General features: G+C 42.8%; 1 protein-coding gene across 1 annotated transcript in view; it reads right to left on the minus strand.

The window, feature by feature from the left end:
• Window positions 1–23649, minus strand: part of tbc1d2 (TBC1 domain family, member 2) — a 175744-nt gene that overhangs the window by 109645 nt on the left and 42450 nt on the right. The window contains exon 3 of the mRNA XM_051929904.1: window positions 6158–6305. Within this exon, the coding sequence (XP_051785864.1) occupies window positions 6158–6305 (148 nt within the window). The remainder of the gene's footprint in view (window positions 1–6157; window positions 6306–23649) is intronic.

Raw genomic sequence — 23649 nt, forward strand, 5'->3', positions numbered from 1 at the left:
ACAGAAGCAGTGGACATGGGAATGCTCACCGCCAAACATACCAATGTGTACAGCTGCCCCATGATGCTCTCATTCAGATATTTATATTACACCATCCTATCCAATCAACGGGTCTGAATACGGTGACGTTGCCGTACGCTTGCTAGAGGGCCCTAGTGAAACCAACTCAAAATCTGATTGGTTGAAGCAACGGTTTAATCAACATCTATTTTGTGTTAGAGGGCCTGTAGAACGGATTGTGAAGGCCTCCGGGCAGACTTCTTTGACTTTGACCCTGCCTAGCAACAAAAAATGGCTGAAATGTGATTGATTAAATGCTTTAATACGAAAATACATGTCTGGAAGCAGCACAGCTATCGGAAAAGCTATGAAAGGAAGCGGACAGACTATTTGGAATTATTTAATAAGTATTCATGGACAAAATATAATTAACATCAGTTTGTGATTCAGATATTTTTTTAGGCCGGCAGAGAAGGCCTTGCAGGCCCTGACGGCCCGCCACTGGAGAAACGTATGCCCTCTCCACACTGCTTCAAGTGTAGAGAGGAAGGACACAACTGCCCTCTGCTCAGCTGACCCATGGACTGCAGTTGGGTGAAATTAGAAAGGTACTGTGCAGTCGCTACTCCTTTGTCTTTTCCCTGCACAGAAGTGTTATTAGTGAATGGCCATTAGGTAACTACATTGATTGACTCCGGCAGCAACATATCCATTGTTGCTCGCCACTTTGTGTTACCGCAACATTGGTTAAAGGGAAAGAAAGACCAGTCTGACCTGTATCCATGGGAAAACTCAAAACAGTACCAGTTCTCCATAACCCACCTTATATAGCAATACTGACAAGACTGGTCTGAAAATAAAAGCAGTACAACATTCCATCCTTGAAGAACATTTGGGCCTAGTAATGGACAGGGAAGAACTGTCTCAATCTGTTTCCGCACCGTGTTTACAGCCAGCTTTAAGGAGTAATGTAGCCGTGCAGTGTGATGTGGTAGACCCCAAGACGACGAAGACAGAAGGGACATCCGACGACATTGCGCCATCATGGGGGGAAACCATGCCTATTGAGGTCAGTCAGGACCCTCTATCCCTCTTACACTTTCAGTTTAGGCATATTCCAGCCTCCTTTAAAAGAAAACAATGGAATGAGGATCCCTTAAAATTTGCCAAAAATGCAGTCATTCTAGTTAATGGGCAACGCATGCACTATCCCATGCCACAGGGACCTTTGTCCACTTTGTCTTGAATAACGATTTTCTTTATCGGGTACCAGAGCATGATGGGGAAGTAAGGTCATTGCTATTCAGTATATCATCCTCAAACCGATGGTTCAATAGTGAAGTTTAACCAGACCCTCGAGCAAACACTGCGCAAGAAGGTCAGAAAGATTAGAGAAACTGGGATCAGTTGCTCCCCCTCATATTATTTGCCTATTAGGAAGTCGCACAAGCCTCTGTGGGTTTCACCCCTTTTGAGTTACTCTACGTGCAGGTACCCCAGGGCATACTGGGTATCCAAAAGGAAGGTTGGGAGAAGGAGGCCCTCCCTTCCACTAATGTATTAGAGCATATCGTGTAGGTACAGGATAAATTTGTAAAAATTCAACTACTGTAAAAGAACATATGGACAAAGACCAATCAGCACAGGCCCATTGTGATGACCATGGCACTTCTCTTTGGGAATACTGCCGGGTAGATAACATCATGGTCCTCATTACCACCTCACACTCTAAATTGTTTGGACGTTGACAAGGCCCGCATGTAGTTAAGGAGTGGAAGGGGCTTGTCAATTGTTTGTTGTGGCAACCAAACTGTCGGCCAATCAAACAGATATATCACATCAACTTGCTGAAGCTGTGGAATGATAGGTACCCTGATCCCTCCTCCAGTCAGCCCTGTTCTTTTATCTCTGAAAAATTAGTCTTTAACGTTGGTTCTGATCTGACAGCCAAACTGCGACAGGAGCTGGAAGCTCATCCCAGAGATGAAAAGCAAGAAGCCAGATGGACGTCTCTGATTGTGCATTATATAATGACTGAACCCGTTGTTGTCATCAGGGAACACCCACATAGACTCCCGGAGGCAAAATGAGCAAAGGTGGAACTTGAGGTCTAAAGAATTCTGGACTTAAGTGTAATAGAGGGGAGTCATAGTCCCTGGCCCAGTCCCATCGTTTTGATCCCTAAGCCTGACGGCAGTTGGAGGCATTGCAACAACTTCCATTGACTTAATCGGGTTTCCCAATTTGATGCTTACCCGCTGCCGTGAGTGGATGGCCTCGTTGAGCGGCTCAGTAAAACGGAGTATTTGACCACACTTGACATGACAAAAGGAGGTTACTTTAACAGACTCCGCAAAGGCCAAGATAATGTTTAGCACCCCTGGTGGACACTGGCAGTATCGTGTCCTTCCATTTGGATTGCACAGGGTGCCAGCAACCTTCCAACATCTGGTGGACAGAGTGCTACGTCCTCACAATTCCTACAGTACCGCCTACTTGGATGATGTGGTCATCTATTCCTGCACATGGAAGGAACACCTACACCAGAGGTTAAAGCAGTGCTCCGTACACTTGGCTAGGCCAGTCTTCAGATTAACCCTAAGAAATGTTTTTTTGAATTAACCAAGGCCAAATATTTGGGCTACCTGGTGTGGCAGGGGTACATTTAGGCCACAGTGTTCCAAGATTGATGCCATCATGAACTGGCCCTGTCCGAAGATCAAGAGGCAGGTCCAAGCCTTTCTCTGTCTGGCAGGTTACTACCACCAGTTCGTACCTCGTGTCTCCAAGAGAGTTGTACCCTTGACTAACTCTAAAAAAGAAATGGGCCCCAAACACTGTGGTATGGGATTCAAAAGCAGACACTGCATGTCGTGAACTAAAGCATGCTCTAATGTCAGCACTGGTATTTTTGGCACCTAATTTCTCCTTGACTTTTATTCTCCAGACTGACACTTCGGAAGCAGGACTCTGTGCCATTTTGAGCCAGAGTGTCGATGTTGTTTAACACCCCGTCATGTTCCTGAACCAGAAACTGCTGGATCAGGAGACCAGGTATGCGGCGGAGGAAAACAAGCAGGCTATTACCCAACTGAGGAATTTACTATCTCTTAGGCCAGGGGTCCCAAACCCCCGGTCCGCGGCCCACTACTGCGCCGCAGCCGTCTGACAGCCAGGCCGCGAGAGAACTGCCGGCAACGGAGACTCACTCAGACTCTTCAGAACGCTTGGCGGGCGGGGCTTTGCAGCGGCGCAGAGAGAGGAGAGAGAGACCGAGGTGAGAGAGTATTACAACAAAGTACTGTATTTTGATGGTCCCGACAGTTTCCTCATATGACACGAGTGTATAGAAATCTCGTTACTACGAAGTACATTCGGCAGATTTACATTTACACTTTCATTACAACGAAGTGACTTTGAAATTCTTGAATGAATCATCCGCAGAGCAGTTAGATCTGTGGTCGCAGCTCAGATGTGCACATCTGCACAACGATCCCCAAACAGAAACATTGTAAAAAAAAAAAATCTTTCTTCGAACTTTCCTCGTACTGTTTTTTTTTTTTTTTGCTGTTTTTGTTTTCTGTGGTTTTCAGTGATTCCTTTTGCTTATTGCTTGTCAACATCTGAAAAACATCCATTGGAATTTAACTCATTGTCACCCTCCTAAAGAAACGGCAGACACGAAAAAAACGATAACAGTGTTAATGTTTGTGATGTGCAATGCATATGTCTTTGTTATATGCAAAAAAAGAACAATAATCTCGGGTTGCAAACGTATGCGAACTGCTTAATAACTTAATAGAAATGTAATGAAAATTGTGTATAAAACTGCCCTATGAACCCGCCCTGAATCCTCAGAATCCCGCCCCCAAACCCCCACCCCCAACCGGTCCCTGGAAAAATTTGCTTCTAGTAAAGTGGCCCTTGCTGTCAAAAAGGTTGGGGACCACTGTCTTAGGCCATTAGTTCACCCTTGTCATTGATCATGCCCCTCTTCAGTGGATGGTGGCACACAAGGAATCGAACACACATGCACATATATATATATATATTATATACAGGTAAAATTCCGTTACAATGAAATCTTCATTACAGCGAAGTATTTTTACGGTCCCGACAGTTTCCCCATATGGCACGAGTCTATACAAATCTTGTTACTACAAAATACTTTCAGCAGATACTTTCATTACAAAAGACCTTGAAATGCCTGAATGAATCATCCACAGAGCAGTTAGTTCTGTGGTCGCAGCTCAGTTGTGCACAACGATCCCCGAACAGAAACATTGTCATTTTTTTAATTCTTTCTTCAAACTTTCCACGTACTGTTTTTTTTTTTTTGCTGTGTTTGTTTTCAGCGGTTTTCAGTGATACCTTTTGCTTATTGCTCATTAACATTTGAAAAACATCCATTGGAAATTAACTCATTGTCACCCTGCTATAAAAACGGCAGACACGAAAAAACGACTACAGTTCATATTAGAAAAAAAAACCCAACATTTTTGAAGCTATCGATTCCAGCAAAAAGAAAAAAGATATTGCAGTGAATTCGGTATTTCGCAATCGACACTGTCAACTTTCCTGAAAGACTGAGTAAAAAAGAAGAAGAAAAACAACGTATGCAAACTGCTGCATTTGAAGACGTTGAAAAAGCCGTTTTTATGTGGTTCAGTGATGCTCGTTCAAGAAGCATTCCTATTAATGCGCCACTCGTTCAAGAAAAAGCAAAGTCACTGATGTGAGGTTTCTAAACTCTCTTGGGACCTCCCCGAACTGGACAACACGCCAAAGAGCGTCCCAAAGTGCGATCACTGCGTATGTGGAAGACTGTTTATTCGCTACCAGGGCAATAGCAGGCTCACCACTCTGCTGTGGCTCGCTGCCGAAGCAAACAGAAAAGATCTCGATGGGTGATGCAAGGAACGTTGTAAATGCAGGGCACAGTATTGTTTGGCCACTAACCTGGCCACAACCCTGCCTGACTGCTGTGTCTGTGTATAGGAGAGTGGCAGATCGCGCTACAATAAATAACCGAGCTGTTCTGGTTTCAAGATGAATAAAGCTGGTTTTGCTAAAGAACTGAGACTCAGCCTCGTGTTTTGGGATTGTGAGCCTGCTGTTGCCATGCCCCAGCAGCAGACAATCTTTTACAGAAGTGGCAATCGCGCTTCGGGACGCACTTCGGTGTGTCATCCCGTTGGGTGGGGGATCCCAAAAAAGTTCAGAAACCTCACAATATGAAGAAGAAGAAAAGGATGAGTCAGCTTCTGATTGGTAACTGTGCTGCTAACAACATGCTTCCACATTTAGATAATGTTCGCGTTGAATTCCTCCCGCCCAATTGCACGGCACTGCTTCAGCCATCATTCACACCCTGGGAGTATACTATCGCAAGGAAATTCTGAGAAAAATTCTCGTCAGCATAACTTGTAGACTTGTAAAAGTTTTATAGATAGATAGATAGATAGATAGATAGATAGATAGATAGATAGATAGATAGATAGATAGATAGATAGATAGATAGATAGATAGATAGATAGATAGATAGATAGATAGATAGATAGATAGATAGATAGATAGATAGATAGATAGATAGATAGATAGATAGATAGATAGATAGATATGAAAGGCACTATATGATAGATAGATAGATAGATAGATAGATAGATAGATAGATAGATAGATAGATAGATAGATAGATAGATAGATAGATAGATAGATAGATAGATAGATAGATAGATAGATAGATAGATAGATACTTTATTAATCCCAATGGGAAATTCACAATGCTCTCAAAGTCATATTTAACTGTATTAAAAGCAACATAAAGAATATCCATCCATCCATTATCCAACCTGCTATATCCTAACACAGGATCACAGGGGTCTGCTGGAGCCAATCCCAACCAACACAGGGTGCAAGGCAGGAACAAATCCCCGGGAAGGGCGCCAGCCCACCGCAGGGAACATAAAGAACATCTGCAGCAAAAGCATCAACATAAACTAGCTGGAGCATTTTATGGTCATGAATTAACAAGAATTAGATCAAGATGTTAGACTCAATAGCTTGCAGTTTACATGTTTTTAGCACATTCCATACACCAAAACTTTTGACTGCAGTAATCTTACAGACAGTTTTTAAAAAGTGTTGTATTATTTACCTTCCTTTTCATGGAAAATAGGTTGGGTGGATTTCTCGGTAATGGCTGTAACTGGATCCAGCATTGTTCGGACCCCAGAACTGCTGTGCTGCCATCGCTTTACCTGCAGCTGCTGGAGCCAATACATCATAGTATGGTTGTTCAATGCCTGAAAAAAAGATACATTTTGAAATTAAAAAGATCAAGAACAAGAAATATGTTCTATTTAAGACTAAATGAAGGCCCATATTTGACAGAACTGCATTTAAAATAAAGTGGATAATATTCATAAATATGTAATGGCATGCAATTAATTTCATTATAGTTTATTTCACAGAAAATACCTTTGTAAAGTGTTTAATCATTTACATCATACATCATTAGACCAAAAATCTTACAGGGCAATGTCACACTGCCAAGAAGTAAGAATAATAACATATAGAAAAGCAGCTTACAGAATAAGTGTTTGTTTGAATATTAATAGCCACTACAGAAGCAGTGTACAGTAATCCCTCGCTACTTCGCGGTTCACTTTTCGCGGATTCACGACTTCGCGGATTTTATATGTAAGCATATCTAAATATATAACGTGGATTTTTCGCTGCTTCACAGGTTTCTGCGGACAATGGGTCTTTTTACTTCTGGTACTTGCTTCCTAAGTTGGTTTGCCCAGTTGATTTCATACAAGAGATGCTATTGGCGGATGGCTGAGAAGCTACCCAATCAGAGCACGCAGTTAAGTTCCTGTGTGCTGCTGATTGGCTCAGCGACGGAGTGCTGCATTAACCAGGAAGTCTCATCTCACTCATTCAGCATTAATGTGCTACTGCCCCAGGGGCCGTGTCCAAGCGCCAACAGAAGATGCAAATGATTGCAGAAAAGGTAAAAGTTTTGGATATGTTGAAGGAAGGAAACAGCTACACCGCTGCAGGACACCATCACAGCATCAATGAGTCCACGATTCTTTTTATTTAAAAAGGAGGAAAAGCATATAAGATTTACGGCCGCCGTGTCCTTTAAATATGGTGTCCCTACTTCGCAGAAATTCAGTTATCGCGGTCGGCCTTGGAACCTATCTCCCGCGATAAGTGAGGGATTACTTGTAGCTTTTTTTATTAGGCAACAAAACACAAGAAAATAATTTTTGAGGGCCATAAAGAAACTCAGATGCACATATACATAGGTAATATATTGTAATTACCTATATAAGTACACAGATAGATAGATACTTTATTAATCCCAAGGGGAAATTCACATACTCCAGCAGCAGCATACTGATAAAAACAATATTAAAGAGTGATACAAATGGAGGTAAAACAGACAATAACTTTGTATAATGTTAACGTTAACCCACCCAGGTGGAACTAAAGAGTCACATAGTGTGGGGGAGGAACGATCTCCTCAGTCGGTCAGTGGAGCAGGACGGTGACAGCAGTCTGTCGCTGAAGCTGCTCCTCTGTCTGGAGATGATCCTGTTCAGTGGATGCAGTGGATTCTCCATGATTGGCAGGAGTCTGCTCAGCACCCGTCGCTCTGCCACAGATGTCAAACTGTGCAGCTCCGTGCCTACAATAGAGCCTGCCTTCCTCACCAGTTAGTCCAGGCGTGAGGCGTCCCTCTTCTTAATGCTGTCTCCCCAGCACACCACTGCGTAGAAGAGGGTGCTCGCCACAACCGTCTGATAGAACATCTGTAGCATCTTATTGCAGATGTTGAAGGACGCCAGCCTTTTAATGAAGTATAGTCGGCTCTGTCCTCTCTTGCACAGAGCATCAGTATTGACAGTCCAGTCCAATTTATCATCCAGCTGCACTCCCAGGTATTTATAGGTCTGCACCCTCTGCACACAGTCACCTCTGATGATCAAGGGGTCCGTGAGGGGCCTGGTCCTCCTAAAATCCACCACCACCTTCTTGGTTTTGTTGGTGTTCAGTTGTAGGTGGTTTGAGTCGCACCATTTAACAAAGTCCTTGATGAGGTTCCTATACTCCTCCTCCTGCCCACTCCTGATGCAGCCCACGATAGCAGTGTCGTCAGCGCACTTTTGCACGTGGCACGAGTTGTATTGGAAGTCAGATGTATATAGGCTGAACAGGACTGGAGAAAGTACAGTCCCCTGCGGCGCTCCTGTGCTGCTGACCACAATGTCAGACCTGCAGTTCCCGAGATGCACATACTGAGGTCTGTCTGTAAGATAGTCCACGATCCATGCCACCAGGTATGAATCTACTCCCATCTCTGTCAACTTGTCCCTAAGGAGCAGAGGTTGGATGGTGTTGAAGGCGCTAGAGAAGTCTAGAAACATAATTCTTACTGCACCACTGCCTCTGTCCAAGTGAAAGTGACGTATATAATGTAATGCTAATCTCATCAGCTATACCAAGTGAGCAAACTACTTTTGTTAATAAATTCTCCCTAGCATGTCTGATGGCTTATCATTTTTTGAAAAGGATAGTTATTAAATACCAGTGAGTCCACCTACACAAAGTAAAACCTTGTTTGACCAAGTAAGCAGACAGAATCAGATTGTCTATTCATGTTGTCATGTTGTCCATAAAACATACTGTAGAAAAGTCACAAATCAAGGGTGAGACTGTTTGCATATTACTGGACTGTTTCCCATCAGTGGACACTAACAGCATGACCATTCCAGCTTTTTATAGACTCACTGTGAACTTTGTGATGAACGTTTGGAGTGTTTGAAATAGCACTACTCCTTTACAAACTCGATCAAGTTCACCTTTTGCACATCCATCCCAGGAACAGTGCTAAAAATATTCATATGTTAAAGCAGCTGGTAAATGAATTTTAACCCTGAACTACTCACACCATTTCTCATAAGTACTCACGTGGAGCACTTTGAGCTAATTTTTGTATGAAAATGTGCTATATAAATAAATGTTGTTGTTTATTCAGCAGTGTTAAAATGGCTATTTATATGCACGCTATGAGGTTGTAATACAAAATATTGCAATAATTTTGAATTGTGCATATTTTTAATGTAATTTAATACCATAGTGTGACAACATCTAGGACAGAGGTCCTCAACTCCGGTCCTGGAGGACCCCAGTGGCTACAGGTTTTCCCCGTTTGTGCTGCTAATTAACTTCTTTTGAATTTATTTTAATTGACTCTTTAAGACTCGGGCCCCTTAATTGTTTCTTTTTCCTTAATTAGCAGTGGCAGGATTAGAAATTGAGGACATTAGAGGGTCAGCTCAAGTTGGATGGTTGGGAGACAAAGTCAGAGAGGCGAGATTGTGTTGGTTTGGACATGTGCAGAGGACAGATGCTGGGTATATTGGGAGAAGGATGCTAAGGATAGAGCTGACAGGCTGTTGTGATGTGAGATTTTACATATAACTTGATGAATATTTTGTATGTCTTTATTTGTAATTTAGGCAAAGCAATGTAATTTAGTGTTTACCCCAACCCCCACCCCCACCCCTCAGGAATGGGTCTGTTTGAATTTTACGACAGGATTTGGGGGATGTGTCTTAAACCAGTTTGCCGAGTGTTTCTTTGCTAAAGTCATTTCTACCCCCCGCAAGTAGGCTAAGGTGTACTTTAACAAACATATGGTTTGGGGGCAGGTGTTAAGATGTTCTATTCCCCCATTGGTCTGAGGTATGGCTGTTTGGAATTGGCTTGTCTCAGAGGCCTTTAAGTACCATGATGTCCTATTGGCCGTAGGGGTTGGACAGAACATCTATAAATGTACATGTTTAACCTCACAATCTCTCTCTTACTAACCTGTGATGATGTAGAAGTATCTCTCTCTTACTAACCAACATCTGAAAGAAGCATCTCTCTTGCTAACCTGTGATGATGAAGACAACACAATGAAGAGCACAGCTCAGCAGCCATTTTGAACAGACATGTGACTGAAAGCTGAGCACCAATGATGCCTTAAACTAGAGAAATTTAAGTAACTACAAGTCTGTGTGCCGCCTGAACTACATATCACCATTTAATCGGGTTGTATGGTTGCCAATATTCAAATATACTTTGCATTTTGTTATTATTTATATTATCAATAATACGTTATCTTATGTGTAACTTAACTTCTGCTTGTCTTTTTACTACATCTAATTACCTGAGGTTATAGATATAGAAGGGAAGGCGGGGATAAGTTATATACAATAATATCTTATAAACAGTGGTAAGTCTGTGAGGTTAGGCATTTTAAGGCTACATATTAATAATACAATAGGGGAAAGTAGAGCAATATATATATATATATATATATATATATATATCTACCAAGACAAAACACAGGCGAGGGGAGAAGAGGAAGGCCTAAGAGAAGGTTTATGGATGTGGTGAGAGAGGACATGCAGGTGATGGGGGTAACAGAGCAAGATGATGAGGACAGGAGGATATGGAAGAGGATGATAAATAATAATAATTCATTACAGTTATATAGCGCTTTTCTCAGTACTCAAAGCACTATCCACACAGGGAGGAACCGGGAAGCGAACCCACAATCTTCCACAGTCTCCTTACTGCAAAGCAGCAGCACTACCACTGCGCCACCAGATGATCCGCTGTGGCAACCGCTAATGGGAGCAGCCGAAAGAAGAAGAAGCAGCAGCAAAACAATAGTGAGATACAAAATGAGCCAAAACATGACCAGCAAACTGTGTCCACCATACAATATCTGAAAATAAAGAAAGGCGAAGGTCTCAGGAATGCTGATCTGCTCAAGTCCCCAAAACATTTTCACAGCAATCTTAGAACAGAGACAATCAACGATTTCTGAAATATATTCTGTTGCACAATGAGAGTAGCAACAAGCCATGGAATAAAAAAGCGAGTTTAGTTAACGACAAGACTCGGCTTCTAATTAAGCAACTGGCTGGAGTGAAATTGGTTGGAGTTTGAGGCCCTGACTGAGTTTCAGTTCTGTAAGGGTGCCATTGAAGGGTGTAAGGGTGCCATTGAAGGGTGTAAGGGTGCCATTGAAGGAAAGAAATGAAGCAATGCAGAGGAAAGAAATGCCCTGCTCCACTGACAGACTGAGGAGATCGTTCCTCCCCCACACTGCGACTCTTCAATTCCACCCGAGGGGGTAAACGTTAACACTATACAAAGTTATTGTCTGTTATACCTGCATTGTTATCACTCTTTAATTTATTGTTTTTTACCAGTATGCTGCTGTTGGAAATGTGAATTTCCCCTTGGGATCAATAAAGTATCTATCTATCTATCTATCTATCGAAAGATGAAGACATTTAGGGGAAACAAATCTGAAAAAACAAGTCATTTAAAATTAATTCAAAAAACAGGTCACAAATTAAGAAAAGGGTTAGAATGAAAACCTGCAGCCACTGGGGCCCTCCAGGACCAGAGTTGGGGATCCCTGGTCTAGGACCTATCTGAAAATAAACCTGATCCCACTTCTCCAGTGCTCATTCATCACCAGTCACACTTTCATCCACTGCAGGATTAGCATATTTATCACATTTCATTTCAGGTGTTGAATGTCGTTTGCAGGCACAGTCATTGCAAGAAGAACATCTCATCGTGGTCATACATACATTAGTACCCGTGCAGTGTACCAAATGCACCATATGGAACTTGTGACTGTGCATCTATATATATAATTCACAAAGTCGCCGCCACAGCGGGAAGACACCCATGAAAGCACGCACACCAAAACAAGACACCCATGAAAGCACGCAGGAAGGGGCGTGGATTCACTAAGCCGCCGACAAGTAGGAAGGAGCCATGCCCACCAACTCTATGACCATTGGATACGACGACAACTCGCAGAGCCACACCCACCACCTCGGACGCGACGCCTCAGAAAAAACGGCGTCATTTATGTTCGTCTGTGCAACAGTGCACATGGACCTCTGAGCCACGTTGACTTTTCATTAGTCAACCTCAGTAGAACCTTGGTTCACACAGAGGCAGCGTCAGAGAGAGAGAGCCACGCACACACAGGCAGCGCAATAGGGAGACAGAGGGACACACACAGGCAGCGCGACAGAGAGAGCCGCGCAATCCTTTAAAACTGAGGTTAAAACACAATGAAGGAAGCAGTCTTTAAAAACCAATAAGCCCTGTGCCTCTTTTTCATTAGCGTCTCACCTGCTTCACTGCCCTGCAACAGTCGAGACGCTTTCTCAGCAGCTGACCTTCTCTGTTGTGCCTGACTCCACTACTGTCAGTCACCTGATTAAAAATGGTGAACTCCTGCAATGTTACTATCTTGGTTGGCTTTTAAATAAAGTTCGGATTGTTGAAATGTTCCTTTTTTTGCACCTGTGCTTAACTCTTTGAGGGCTGAATTATTTTTCCAAAAACTCAGGTTTTCTGTAAAGCACACAAACCAACGATTTCACACATAAATCAACACGAAACATCTGTCGCTATGTGCTGTGGCACCTGTTCGGCATCACAGCAGGAGGGTGGCAGTAGTGGTCTCAGTGTGACACAATCTGGTTTGTACCTCTTGTCATCATAAGTGGTGGTCCCTCCCAAGCGAATTCTACTGTAGGGGACCGATCAGATGACACCGGTACCTCACTTTCGTTTTTGATATCCATCTCCAGATCACTTGCATCAAACTCGGAGTCTGACAGGTAAGAGTCCTATTCAACGAAATTACATAAAACGTCCATGGAGTATTTCGCTTTGGACTCTTGCCAGATGTCAATGCCATTTTAAAGGTTGTTTGCTTTTCGCTACTCCTGCATGCGTAGGGAATCGAGGTTAAATTAGCAAAGCCATGTAACTTTTCTTCTAGCAAAGAGTCGAACTAAAACCTAAGGGCGAGTTTTGTCGCAGGTTACAGCTGATTACCGTCCTCTACCCCTGAATTTTGACAAAAGTCGACATCAGCCCTGAAAGAGTTAAAACTCATTTAAAAAAAAAGTGTTTATACAACTGCTCCAATGTTACAGAGAGAGAGAGAGCTCACATGCTTCTGAGAGACAGAGGGGGAGGGGGCTCGTGTGCTGCTGAGAGAGAGAGATCACTATTACACTGTGCATTCTATGGTGTAATAATTAACTATATTTGTGCTTAAAAATCTTTAAAAAAATATATTTACATACAGTTCATACGGTCTGGAATGGATTAATTGTATTTACATACAATCCTATGGGGGAAATTGCTTCGGTTCACGAACAAATCGGTTTACTACCAGAGGTTTGGAACGAATTATGGTCATGAACCGAGGTTCCACTGTATATTGAGTCTAGAAAACATGATCAGCAAGTCTTTGATAGGCTGCAACAAAATGATGAAAGAACAGGCACATTTTTTTCTCACAAGCTGGGTGGGTGGGTGTTAGTTAGTTAATTAATTACTCGAAGGATTTCAAGATTTAATATGCACAAGCGGTAACACTGCAAAAGCAGCCCAAACCAGAAAAGACGGCTGTCAAAAAGTGGCTGACAAATTAAACGCGTGTGCATTGTACTTACTGAAAGCGGCGTTACGGATTTTGCAAATGTTAATTTTTTCCCTCTGTTTAAAAAAACATTAAAAAAGCGGCGTGATTATGCGGCGCATACTACGCCACGGGTTGGTATGCAGCGTGTAAAACAGTTTGTTTGTCGTGGATAATTTGCCTTTTACTTTAACACGAAGACAATTTCCTGTTAGATTTGCCTTTGCGATGACAATTGATAAGGCACTGGGCCAAACTTTCAAAAAGATGTGCATGTATCTGCCAAAACCAGTTTTCAGTCACGGACAGTTGTATGTTGCTCTCTCCAGAGTTCCATCTTTTCATTCACTTACTGGTATGCCTGCAGGAACACGTGCAGCGAGCGAGAGAGAGCGAGCGACACACACACGCATACAGGCGCGCGAGAGAGAGAGAGCGCTGGACGCATAAGAATAATAATACTTCATTACATTGATATACCGGTGTTTTCAGTATTCAAAGCGCTATCCACACAGGGAGAAACCGGGAAGCAAACCCAAAATCTTCCACAGTCTCCAAACTGCAAAACAGCAGCACTACCACTGCACTACAAGGCAGTTAAAGAATGCACCAGCCTCGATTTTGTTTTCACTTCTGTTTACAGCGATCGGATCGTAGCGTGCATTGTTGCAATGTTACTTTTCTTGGTGGCTTATTACATTATGGATGTTTCACATGTTAATTTTTTTCCCTGTGCTTAAAAGACATTAAAAAAGTGTTTCTCAACTGTGACTCCGGAACAACTCAGTACGCAAGCTATATTAAGCGTCAACAACGAAGACTCGCTACACCTTAATGAACAAGTACTGACACTTATCCCTACCGACGAAGTAACTTTCACCAGCGTGGCCTCCATCGTCACAGACGATACCGCTTTCAGTCACGGACAATTGTATGTTGCTCTCTCCAGAGTTCCATCTTTTCATTCACTCACAGTGGTATCCACAAACCCACCCCATTTGGACAACTGTGTCATTCAGGAAGTGTTCACCCATCAATACATAATTATGCGGCGTATGCTACACCGCGGGTTGGCTAGTCCACTTATAAAACAGGCTGGGGGCACACTGGAGGGAAACCATTGCGACACTGGACTTGTAGTGAAACAAGCGGAGGATGGATGGTGGATGCTGTCGGTAGACTCAGGCAAAAGGATGTTGGGACAAAAATAACTGAGATTGGTGTAGAAAAATACAACAGCGTGAATAGTTAAGGGTTAAACAGAAAAAAGTCCGTAACTCATTGCACAGAATCACACTGCAAAAAAATCTCTCTATTCTTGTTGCTCTTTAGTTGTTGCTAGTTTCTGTTTCTTGTCAGTCTGGTGAAGTCACCCTGTAACCATTTATTCACTTCAGCGTCTATTGTCAAGTTGTCATATCCGGTGTTTCAGCATTGCCAGCCAATCCCCTATTCTTGGCGAATGCAGTGTCTCTTTTGTCCCATTAGTGCAATAAGCCATCTGGCAGCTGTACCTTTTTCCTGGTACTCTGCACAGTTATCTCACTCCACCCAAATGTCAGCTACCCTGTCTCTTCGAGTCTGACGACTTCCCTTTCCATGGTAGCTGCTGCCTAATAAAGCAACTGAAAAGATATCTTACTCCAGTGGTCTTATATTTGTTAAGAATTCCTGTTTTTAACTCTGACAAGTCCTTGAAAGCAAATCTGGTTTGTTCTCTGCCTAGGCATCACCATCTTGATAATTACAGTACTTGTGTTTGTCCTTTATGTATATTTAAATACCTTTCAATTTTCTTCCATAATTAAATGACCAGATTAACAAAGACAATATAGTGATCTAATGTTTAACAACACACAACGTACGATAGATAGATAGATAGATAGATAGATAGATAGATAGATAGATAGATAGATAGATAGATAGATAGATAGATAGATAGATAGATAGATAGATAGATAGATAGATAGATAGATAGATAAGGCACTATATGATAGATAGATAGATAGATAGATAGATAGATAGATAGATAGATAGATAGATAGATAGATAGATAGATAGATAGATAGATAGATAAGGCACTATATAATAGTTAGATAGATAAGGCACTATATAATAGATAGATAGATAGATAGATAGATAGATAGATAGATAGATAGATAGATAGATAGATAGATAGATAGATAAGGCACTATATAATAGTTAGATAGATAAGGCACTATATAATAGATAGATAGATAGATAGATAGATAGATAGATAGATAGATAGATAGATAGATAGATAGATAGATAGATAGATAGATAGATAGATAGATAGATAAAGGCACTATATAATAGTTAGATAGATAAGGCACTGTATAATAGATAGATAGATAGATAGATAGATAGATAGATAGATAGATAGATAGATAGATAACAATGATGACAATGCAGGTATACAGACTGACAATAAATATATATATGATATAGTCCATATAGAAGAATCTATGAAAATTTAATTTCTTTATTTTGTTCATAAACTGAGCAATGTAATGCTTAACACCCTTCATGTTGAACTTAGTTATTAGTTGCATTCTTAGTCTTTACTTCAGGTTCAGAAGGAACTAGAAGAAGTAGGAAGAAAAGAATCCATCTTTAACAACTGTGGTGTAGCGGGTCCACAGCACACGTCAAAAAGGCCACTTTTTAAATAAGTAATCACCACACTCGTGGCTTAGAGAGGGGCCGTGGTATGTGTGGCCGGAGTGGTTCCCGGGGTGATGCATGATGCAGGCGGTCCTCACTTAAGTGCACAGGTGAGGAGTCGTCCACATCCGTAATTGGTGCTGGGAGCTGCTAATTGCCACATCTGATCCACGTCCCCGTAATAAATAGAAGCGTGAGGCAGCTAGGAGGGAGAAAAAAAGAAAAGGAAAAGTGAACGGAGGTTGCAGGAGAAGAAGGCAGGAAGCGGGGAGAGAAAAGCCGGTGCAAGAGAGTGAGAACGAGCGAGCAGCTGATAAGTGAGCCCTAGCGGATTTTTTGGCCAACACCTAGGGCAGTCGGTAGTGGTCGCTCCTGCTGAACGTGTAGTTGAGGAGCAGGAGTGACCGGAAGAAGGATGGCTCGCAGCAGAAGACAGTGGGAGTCGGGAGGCTTGGGAGGTGAATGCCCCAGCGTGAGCGTCCTGGTGGCTGGGGAACCCAAGTCTTGGTATGGGGAGAGCAGAACCAAAGCCAGGTATCGGGAAGCCTCCAGACCAGCAGGCAGAGCAGGTCAGCTGCAGCTAGGGTGACTCCCCTGGTGCATTGCCTGGATGGGAGAAGCAGGGGAGTCACCAGTCACTAGAAGAAGAATGCACCGGGCTGATTTTAAAAAGGACAGCTTCCAGCCATTGTTTTAACCTCATTGTTTTTTTTTTTCTAATGGATTTTAACCTCCACTAATTCACTCATTTTAATGGGTTATTTATTTAATGACTTATTTTGAAGCACTGCACTTTACTTTGAACACTGTTTTGTTTGATGATTTTAAATAAAAGCACTTGGCACCATCCCCTTGCTTTGTTGTCCTTCACTGTGTAGCTCATCGGGGACATTACCGACGGTGTCGGGTTCAAGAGCTCCCACAAGCCGGATGAGAGCATGGTGTGGAACCTGCATCGTCACAGCAATTCATAGATACAGTAGCTATTTAAATATTACATAACAACAGAGTAAAACTGGAATGTACCTTCAAATTATGTAAACCAACAACAGCATTTAGTTTGCCTTCTTCCCTGGCTAATTCATGGACAGGCCTCTAACTAAGTATTGGGAGATCTTTACAGGAAATTCCTCTACTTGGACACAAGCAAGAAACAAGCTGAAGAAAAAAAAAAATGGTGAGATTTTTCATTTGTTTTCCTAGATACTAGAAATATTCAGACCTAGGGTCCTAAAAGAAATGCTGTGCATGCGCTGCTCATGAAATATAACATCCCAGGTAACTCCACCAAGGTTGCTGCCAAGTCCTTCACTGCCATCCAGTGTTGCTGCAGCTCTTTTCCTAACAGACATACTGCATGCTCAAGGGATCCTTTTTGTTGAGCTCAGAGTGTAAGACTGGTGCTTGCAATGCAAGCGATTAGTTGACCTGTGCAATGCACTTCACTGTCACCAGGTCTTCCACACGTTTTTGTTTTTAGTCCTGTCAGCAACACTGCGCCCTTACATTGATCAGCAGCGCATGCCACAGTGCTTTTCCTGTCAGCAATGGCGCATATCCGCATCGCTCATCTATTTTTGGCCTGCTGTTACATTCAACCTACATGCTCCCATTAAACCAGATTATATGAAACTACAAGGTGAACTACCACAGCTATGCAGATGACATGGCAGCTTTATCCATATTACTAACCGATAAGTTTACACTTACTGTATAGCGAAGTACACGTAGCAGCTTGTAGGCGGTCATGACGTCGTCGACCTTGTTGCAAAGATTCCTAAAGCACATTCCATCCAGACTACTGCCTTATCACGTCCACTTGCAACTCGTTTTTCACCCTGGTTAAAGGACACTGCGGCCGTAGATCTTATATGCTTTTCCTCCTTTTTAAATAAAGAGAATCGATGTCCTGCAGCGGTGTAGCACGTTAATGATGAATGAGTGAGATGAGACTTCCTGGTTAATGCAACACTCCGTCGCCGAGCCAATCAGCAGCACACAGGAACTTAACTGCGTGCTCTGATTGGGTAGCTTCTCAGCCATCCGCCAATAGCATCTCTTGTATGAAATCAACTGGGCAAACCAACTGAGGAAGCAAGTAAAAAGACCCATTGTCCGCAGAAACCCGCGAAGCAGCGAAAAATCCACGTTATGTATTTAGATATGCTTACATATAAAATCCGCGAAGTCGTGAATCTGCGAAAAGTAAACCGCGAAGTAGCGAGGGATTACTGTAATACATTATTAACAGTCCAGCCACAGAAAACACAGATACGACAATAAACGAACGCTCCGTATCACAAACAAACCGCGTTAGTTCAAACCGGTGTCAGTAGGTGGCGCCCAAACAACATGGATAAAAACAATGACCGAAGGCGCCCACACAAAGAAACCACTTTAGTTCAAATGGGATTATTGAATTAAATGGAAACTTTACCATGCCTATGACCTGTGAACTATACCTGAGGTAAAGCGTGCACGCCAGGTTGTACAGCTGCCCGGATGCGACCGGCCACACCACCGCATATACAACGACACAGCCATAAACAAACAAAAACGAGACTGCATGAAGAAAAGCAATTACAGAAGTGCGTTAAAATGAACTGTCCCAGGACGCACCCACCCTCCATGATATTTCATCACGTACCGGCTTCCCCCCTGGGAATGGCCCATACTGCTTTCGCGTGTGTTGACAAATATTGCATCGGATTGGAACAGTGCACCCTGAGCCAAATCACCACCGCAAATGTGCCCAAATGTACGTGTTACATCTGGAGGACATAGTGTATCAACCACAGAGCTAATAATGAGAAATGTAGCTGAAGTCATAAACAATCACCCATTAGCAAACTCTATGAAAATGCTACATGAGGTTGAAAGAGAAGCCAATACAAAAGCAGAGGCAGACGGTGTAGCACCAACTACAAGGCCTTAGTGCTAATAAAGGACAAAGAACAGGATCCGAGACGATACAATGTTCCCATCGTTGATGAAGTGGCAATTGTGTTTCAAAGTGATGACGGTGAGCCTCCGTTTCACCGCGATATTGTCATGCATTTACATCCTGATGGAAACAAGGCGCCTACAACGCGCTTCTGAAAAACAACAACCACATGAGTCACAGCTCCAAAAAGAAACCGCTTTAGTACAAATATGTTTATTTCATTAAATGACATTTCCCAGGACGCACCCACGCTCCATGAGGTGATTGCCATTCTTGGATTTGCGATTCTTTCGAGAATCGCGGGCTTGCTGGTTTATCTATAGCACATAATGACCCTGACATTCTGGGCTTTCTGATCCAATACCTGTCTTGCATTTCTGAATGGATGAGTTATAATCCATCCATCCATTATCCAACCCGCTATATCCTAACTACAGGGTCACGGGGGTCTGCTGGAGCCAATCCCAGCCAACACAGGGCACAAGGCAGGAAACAAACCCCGGGCAGGGCGCCAGCCCACTGCAGGTCACATCAAAACATATCTCTCTATTATAATAAAAAAAAAAAACCTTAGGTCGAGACGTGATCTTCTCAGAAGACACTTTGATGTCCCGCGAGAGACACTTTGACGTCCCAGTGCAGTGAGACAAAAGGACAGCTGCTGTACAGGCTTTTAAATGATCAACGCGCAGTGTGACAAGCAAAACAGGCAGCTCGCCAGCAACAGCAAGCCAGCAGATGATCTGACTGCTTCTCCTTAGCGTGCGTTCAGCCCAGCACCCCCACTTTCACAACTTGAGCGGCATAGATGCTTAGTGGCTGGCGCGAAGCGTGCCCCTTATGATTGGGAAGGGGGGTGAGCGAGTGAGGGCGCGCACACACAAACACACACACACCAAGCACACACTTGGGACAATTTAGGATCGCAAATGCACCTAACCTGCATGTCTTTGGACTGTGGGAGGAAACCGGAGCACCCGGAGGAAACAAACACAGACACGGGAAGAACATGAAAACTCTACGCAGGGAGGACCTGGGAAGCAAACCCGGGCCTCCAAACTGCGAGGCAGCAGCACTACCACTGCGCCATTGTGCCGGTGTTGAACATATCAAGGTATAAAGCTGCTAATTGAGACAGAGTTCAAGGCTCAAGACCCAGGGGTAATCTGTAAAAAGCTGCGAAGCTGTAACATTCCACAGTAATCGTTTGTAATTTCTGATTATTATTTTTGTTGAAGGTCTGAACAGGTCTGACTTGCATGATGGTGAAAGCTGCAAGGCTGTGCTAGCTTGAGCAATTCAGGGCAAGAGTGTGTGCTGCACTGCTTAGTCATTTCAAAATAAATCAGGAAAGAGGTAATAATAATAATAATAATAATACATTTTATTTATATATCCCACTTTGTTTAAAATGTGTTAATGTAAGCAGAGCAAGGGCTCAAGAATTTCCCGCATCCCGGATTAAAACAAGCAAAAAAAAGCTGGATAAAGTAAATTGCATGAATAATAAGTTATACTTCATCCACAAAACCATGGGGAAAAATGACCGGTTTTTATTTGAACATGATCATTTTAGCTAACAGCTTTCAAAAATTATTATTCTTTTCTCAACCATTCTGAATACAGTAAAACCTTGGATTGCGAGTAACTTGGTCTGCGAGTGTTTTGCAAGACGAGCTAAAATTTTTAATAAATGTTAACTTGATAAACGAACAAGGTCTTGCAATACAAGTAGTGCATATACGCTTTGTCTGCTGAGCTTTACGTGATCACAACTGAGCTGATGGTTATATAGCACGATGTGTGGAGTACAAGTCACAGGAGGTTCTGCTCAACCTTTATAACACACTGGTGAGTTCTCATCTGGAGTACTGGGTGCAGTTTTGGTCTCCAGGCTACAAAAAGGACATAGCAGCACAAGAAAAGGTCCAGAGAAGAGCGACTAGGCTGATTACGGGGGGCTACAGAGGAGTTATGAGGAAAGATTAAAAGAGCTGAGCCTTTACAGTTTAAGCAAAAAAAGTTTAAGAGGTGACATGATTGAAGTGTTTAAAATTATGAGGGGTATTAGTCCAGTGGATCAAGACTGTTATTTTAAAATGAGTTCAAACAAGAACACGGGGACACAGTTGGAAACTTGTTAAGGGTAAATTTCGTACAAACATTAGGAAGTTTTTCTTTACACTGTGGTAGATAGGGGCGCTGTCGACCCCTTGAACCCTAAGAGAACATGTTCCGACACCGGGTAAAAGTCCAATATTATGTTTATTATAATAACAATGTGCACAAAGCATCTCCACTCCATAATACTCCAATAAATCAATAATAAATCAACACACTAATCAATCCTCCACTCCCAGCAGTTCTGTTCTACACCCTCCCAACTCGGCTCAGTCTGCTGGGGTTTCCCACAGTCCTTTTATATTCCTTGACCCGGAAGTGCTTCTGTCCCTCAGTCCATGTGATTTCATAGCCCTTCCGGGTCAGGTGGAATCTTCTTCTATTCTTCAGCCCGGAAGTACTTCGCTTCTTCCGTCCTCGTGACGAGATTATACTTCTGGGCTATAATACAAATCCTCGTGCCTCCCTGCAGTGTCCCCTGGCAGACCCCATGGTATCCAGCAGGGCTGTGAAGTAAAACTCCAATGTCCATGATGCCCTGCTGGAATTCGGGGTACCTCCATGTTGCAGGGAGGACTCCATCTAGCGGCGTGGGGGTATTGGCCGGGATAAGCTGCTGGCCATATATCACAACACAAAGAACGATAGACACTTGGAATAAGCTACCAAGTAGTGTGGTAGACAGTAAGACGTTGGGGACTTTCAAAACTCGACTTGATGTTTTTTTGGAAGAAATAAGTGGATAGGACTGACGAGCTTTGTTGGGCTGAATGGCCTGTTCTTGTCTAGAGTGTTCTAATCTAATGTTCTCTCTCACCACTGGATTGTGGGTAATCGTCTCCCATTCTCGGTCTCAGTTGGCATGCCTCACTCATACGGTCAACATCCGTACGAGCGGATACTGTGTACTATAGCATTGTGACTACGTGTGTGCACTGTGACGTGTGAGTCCCTGTCTTGCACCCCAAAACACGAAGCAAAGTCTCAGTACTTTAGCAAAACCAGCTTTATTCAGCTTGAAACTGTGGAAGATGAATGTTCTCTTCGTTCCCTTGTACTAATTCATGTCTGAGAAGTAAGCTTTACGAAACCATACATTATGTAAAAGCATGCTTTGCTGAGCAAACAGAAAAATATCTGTCCAAGGGACTCAAGGTCTAAGCATTCCACACATGAGTCTGCCTTATCACGTTTTCCCTTAGCTAACATCTGAACACCATAACAAAGGGGCCAAGAAATCACGTCGCACAAGGGGCGTTGAAGGGGCTCAAGGATTGTGTAAAATAAAATTGTCGACTGTTGCGTTTCATAATGATATTAAATCACACATTCTAGGGGTATAAAAACTTTGCCCCACCCAACAGACGGGGTTCAGAAGAGCCCTGACGCTGCCATGTAATATTGATTGCCTGCTTTCTGAATCTCTTCTCACTGTGATGCTGCAAAATAAAGCTGCTATATAACTACACCTGCTGTCTTGTCTGAAGTCTTCGTCCACAAAACAGGAATAGCACGGTTACATATTGTAGCACGATCTCCCACTCTCCTATATACAGACACAGCAGTCAGGCAGGGTCATGTCCAGGTTAGTGGCCAAGTAATACTGTGACCTCCATTTATAATGTTCCTTGTATCACCCATCAACGGCAGGCACTTATAGCATGACCGCAATCTTTTCGGATTTGCTTTTACAGCAAACTGCTACAGCGCTGGGAGCCTTGCTGTTGCTTCGGGACGCTCTTCCGCGTGTCGTCCCGTTGGGTGGAATCCCAAAAGAGTTTAGAAACCTTACAGTGCATAAAGCATTTTTTTTTTTTGTGTCCAAGTGTAGTGACTCTTCAGGCAAAAGCAACTGTCATTGGCGAAGCTCGTTGTTAAAGTCGCAAAAGAAGAAGAAGATTCCAGTGAGCCAACAGATAGCAGGGATTCCGTTAGTCAGAGTGAAAGTCGTCCTACACAATAACCCTCCTCTCTCTCGTATCCCTCACACCAGCCATGATTCTTTTCAAAGGTAAAGTGCAGGTTAATTTGTTTTATGTATTTTTACTTTATATTTTGTATTAATCATTTTTATATGAATAGTTTTGGGTTGTGGAACGAATCATCGGAGTTTCCATTATTTCTTCGCTTTGATATACGAGTGCTTTGAATTACAAGCACGTTTCTGGAACGAATTACGCTCACAATCCAAGGTACCACTGTAACTGGGTTCTCCTATCTCCAATGCCACAACAGCATCAGGCACATCTATCACACACTTAAGACATCCAAATGTAGTGTTCACCAAAGTACATCACTACATCTTGAACCACCACTACATAGTCAGCCCATCATATTCCAAGGGTGCATACTGCATTGAATT

Source organism: Erpetoichthys calabaricus, chromosome 7 (assembly GCF_900747795.2).
Source record: "Erpetoichthys calabaricus chromosome 7, fErpCal1.3, whole genome shotgun sequence".
NCBI lineage: Eukaryota > Metazoa > Chordata > Cladistia > Polypteriformes > Polypteridae > Erpetoichthys > Erpetoichthys calabaricus.